Source organism: Microtus ochrogaster, unplaced genomic scaffold (genome assembly GCF_000317375.1).
Source record: "Microtus ochrogaster isolate Prairie Vole_2 unplaced genomic scaffold, MicOch1.0 UNK5, whole genome shotgun sequence".
NCBI classification, from domain to species: Eukaryota; Metazoa; Chordata; class Mammalia; order Rodentia; family Cricetidae; genus Microtus; species Microtus ochrogaster.
Window position 1 is genome coordinate 596,593 of NW_004949103.1, and position 4,328 is coordinate 600,920.

Sequence of the window (4,328 nt, forward strand, 5' to 3'; positions counted from 1 at the left end):
AACTAGTGACTAGCCACTCTGCTTCTCTGATCTTTCAGCTTCCACCCCCTGATAACTGACTCCGAGTTTTTATTACTAAGACCTATTAGAATTTGTGCTACAGTCTCGTTTTCTTGGAGTTTTTTTCATAAGAACTCAGAATTCCTTTACACTACTTCATTCTCAGACCTTGTTCCAACCGTTAATCATATTTAAGTTTGAGATACTACAAGAATATCCCTCAAAGGGACTTTGCCACCTATATTAAAATCTATAATGTGTTCACAATTGTACATGGGATAGTCATATTAGGCATAATCATGACCTGCTTATTGTTTTCATTTGGAAATTATGACATAAGGAAATATGATTGTGTATAAAGTTGTGATGGCTATTCTTGGTTGTCAACTTGTCTACATCTGTAATTAACTAAATCCCAAGTGGTTGGGTACACCTGTAAGGGATTCTTTTTTTTTTTTCTTTTTTAAGATTTATTTGCTTATGTTAACAATGTTCTGTACTGTGCACTAGACTTCATTACAGATGGTTGTGAGCTACCATGTAGTTGCTGGGAATTGAACTCAGGTCCTTTGGAAGAGCAGCCAGCGCTCTTAACCGCTGAGCTATCTCTCCAGCCTCCAAGGGATTTTTTTCTTAATTAAATCATTCGAAACAGGAAGATCGACACTAAATCCAGATTTTATAAGGTGGTAAGATCTGCCTTAAATCTGGGCCACACATTCTGGTGGTAACCTATATAAAGGACATAGGAGAAGGAAGCTCTTGCTCTTTGCCTGCTTGCCCTCACTCTCTCTGGAAAATTTATTTCTTTACATTAGAGCCATTTCTTTGGAATTCCAGTGTATGCTAAAGACCACATCCAGCCTTGTGGATTGAACAACTACTGTATTCTTGATTTTCCGTTGGTAGACCACTATTGTTGAACTAGCTAGACTTTTAGAGAGTAAAGGGATTCCATTTCTTTAAAATATTTTGTATGTTCACTGATGTTACCAGAATCTATGTTCTTCTATAATGGCAGTTTCTGTATACCGAATTGTGCATAAAGCACCTTTCTCAGTGAATGTTTTTTAACTATGATAAATGTATATAACTGGATCAAATCTTTTCTAGAATTGTCTATACCTATTTGAGTGAAAAACCATTTGAAGAATACCAAAACAGTCCATACTTCTGTCGATTTTTACAATGGAAATGGCTAGAAAGGTAGGTTTTAATTTAATTCTGAATGAAAGTAACTTTTTACAATGCATACTATTTGATATTCAGTTCAGTTTTCTACATGTCAAAATGTTACTGAAAATCTTGAGTTATATGTATTATTTTACATGGAAATCTTTAGTAGGTGGAATGTTATATAATTCCTTCTGATTCAGTGGACCCTGTTTTCTTTCTTTAAAATGGCAGTTAACTCTCATTGTACATTTAGGAAATGAAACATTTTGGCTTTATAGTATTGCAATACAGTGGTTGAAACTCTGCAGTCTAAGCCTCTGTTCAGATTCTTGCTAGCTGTGAGGCATTAGGCAAGTGACTTAACCACTATGAGCTATAGATCCTTTTATACAGAGACACTCATATACCTATTTTAGTTAGGGTTTCTATTGCTGTGAAGACACTATGACCATGTCAACTCTTATAAAGGAAAACATTAAATTGGGGCTGACTTAAAGTCCAAAGGTTTGGTCTATTATCATCCTGGTGGGAAGCATAGCAACACATAGGCAAACATGATGCTGGAAAGGTAGAGAGTTCTACTTCTACATTCAGATCATCAGGCAGCAGGAAGAGAGTGACACTGGGCCTGTCTTGGGCTTCTGAAAACCCAAAGCCCACCCTCAGTAATATACTTCAACAAGGCCACATCTACTACAATAAGGCCATACCTCCCAATAGTGCCACTCCCTATGAGTCTGTGGGGGCCGTTTTAATTCAAACCACCATATCTATGCTGCTTCACTCTTGCTGGGAAATGCATGTACAATGTGTAGACCAGTGTTTGGTGAACCAAAGAAATGCCACAAAAGCATCAGCTGCTATTAGTACTTGCGATTATTATTTCTTTTTTTTTTTTTTTTTTTTTTCCCGAGGCAGGGTTTCTCTGTGGCTTTGGAGCCTGTCCTGGAACTAGCTCTGTAGACCAGGCTGGTCTCGAACTCACAGAGATCCGCCTGCCTCTGCCTCCCGAGTGCTGGGATTAAAGGCGTGCACCACCACCACCCGGCTGTGATTATTATTTCTAAAATTAATACTCGACAACCTCCCCCACACACACACACACACTTTTTGAGATTAGGTTTTATTATGTTGTCTGGTTGGCTTGGAACTTAATATGTAGACCAGGCTGGCCTTAAACAGAGATCTGTTTTCCTCTGCCTTCTGAGTACTGCAATTAAAGATATGTGCCACCATACCCAGCATACATGCATATATATACATGTTACATTTTGAGGTACTTTACTTAAAGGAAAGTGTGATATGTTTATGTAGTTTTCCTCAGCAGCCTTTTGACAGGTTGTAAAGTATGCCAAAAATTGATCCATGAAGTGTAGACATACGTATTTCCTAGAATGGGCTGCTTGTGTATTCATCTTAAATTAGAATAACCAATCTGTTGTATATTTTGTGTCAATGGTTTTAATAAATTTTAAATGTGCTTGTTTCTCTTAGTAAAAAATTGAGTTTTGAGTCCTGATCATAGACATCTTTGTTTCGGGCACTGTTTCAGGCAACATGGGCCAACAGATAGGACTAGCACAAGCTCTAAATAGGCTTTTCTATTTTAAAATAACAGTGCAATGTGAGATCTGAAACTTTTTTTCAATTGGTTAGGCAGCCAGTAACAAAGAAAACGTTCAGACATTACAGAGTACTAGGAAAAGGCGGGTTTGGAGAGGTAAGTAACCTGTCCAGTTCCGGCAGTACTTGTGTTAGAAAGGCAGCCAAGTCATCTACACACATGAGCTCAGGTAATGTATCAACTTTATCTGTATACTTATCTTCCTATGGTTCTTTTTGAGAATAGTTTCAGGCAACTTGATATGAAGGTGAATTTTTGAGCTTTTAAAACAATAACAACAACAAAAACCTTATCTTTGTGACTTCACTTTCCATTTTCCATTCTGGCAGAGTTAATGTTTCATGCTTGATATTTAAGTTAAGCAGACTGAAAAACTTGTGAAATTTTTGTTATTCAAGACTAGCTCTAAAATTTTTGTTGCATAGAGTGCTGTTTATTTTTGAAGAGATGATGTCTCACCCAAGTTGTCTCTTAACTCCTAGGTTTAATGACTCCTGCCACCTCAGCAAACTGGGCCTACAAATACATGCCACTGTAGCTAATCAGAGGACATTGGCAAATATGCTTATTTAACTCATTTGTGTTTAGACTTTGTCCTAGTTTGCTTTCTGCTGCCTTGATTAAAACACCATGACCAAAAGAATCTTAGGGAGGAAAGGGTTTGTTTGTCTAACACTTTTAGGGCTCAGACTATCATCAGGGAATGCCACAGCATGAATTCAAAGCAGGAATTTGAAGCAGCACCATGGATGAATGATGTTACTGGCTTCCTTCCTCTAGGTTGTGCTCAGCCAGTTTTCTTATTAAGCCCAGGGCCACCTGCCCAGGGGTGTGACTGCCTATAGTAGCTGCACACTCTTCTATCAGTTAACTATCAAGAAGGTAACTCACAGACATGCCCCAAGGCAGTCTGGTGGAGGCTATTCCTCAATCGAAATTCCCTATTCCAAATTCTAGGTTGCATCAAGCTGATGGTAAAAACAAACCAGTATAGGTACAGATGTACCTTATACCTGCATTAAAAAGTGTTCAGGGCCTCTTTTGATGCCTTTTGTGCCTGTAATTGGGAGTTAGGAAGGTAACAAGTTTTAGACTAGCTTGGATTATATAGTGAGACCCTGTCTGGAAAAAAAAAGTGTTCAGATCTAGGGACATAGAACATGGTATAGCCCTAGCTTCCCATATACAAAACCTTAAGTATGATACTCAACACCTTTAAAAAAGTATTTTAAAATGTGTGAATTCAGAAAATCCTAGGGAAACTTCACATAGATTCCTGAGGGATAGGTTTTAAACATGAAAGATGTATTGGATAGATATCACCTATAGCAGTTAGAGAGTAGTGCATCTAGGCGTTGGTGCTGGCACACGTCTTCAATCCTAGCACTTGGGAGGCAGAGGCAGGCTGATCTCTGTGAATTCAAGGCCAGCCTGGTCTACAAAGCAAGTGCTAGGATAGGCTCCAAAGCTACACAGAAAAACCCTGTCTCAAAAAATAAATAAATAAAGCCGGGCGGTGGTGGAGCAC

General features: G+C 38.4%; 1 protein-coding gene across 5 annotated transcripts in view; it reads left to right on the forward strand.

Annotated features, from left to right (window-relative positions):
* Grk4 (G protein-coupled receptor kinase 4) overlaps positions 1–4,328 on the forward strand; it is a 77,492-nt gene that overhangs the window by 24,431 nt on the left and 48,733 nt on the right. For 4 of the 5 annotated variants that reach the window (XM_013353339.2, XM_026788634.1, XM_026788632.1 and 1 more), the window contains exons 6-7: positions 1,114–1,206; positions 2,833–2,896. In XM_013353339.2, the coding sequence (XP_013208793.1) occupies positions 1,114–1,206; positions 2,833–2,896 (157 nt within the window). The remainder of the gene's footprint in view (positions 1–1,113; positions 1,207–2,832; positions 2,897–4,328) is intronic. The other variant, XM_026788635.1, reaches the window with a different exon arrangement.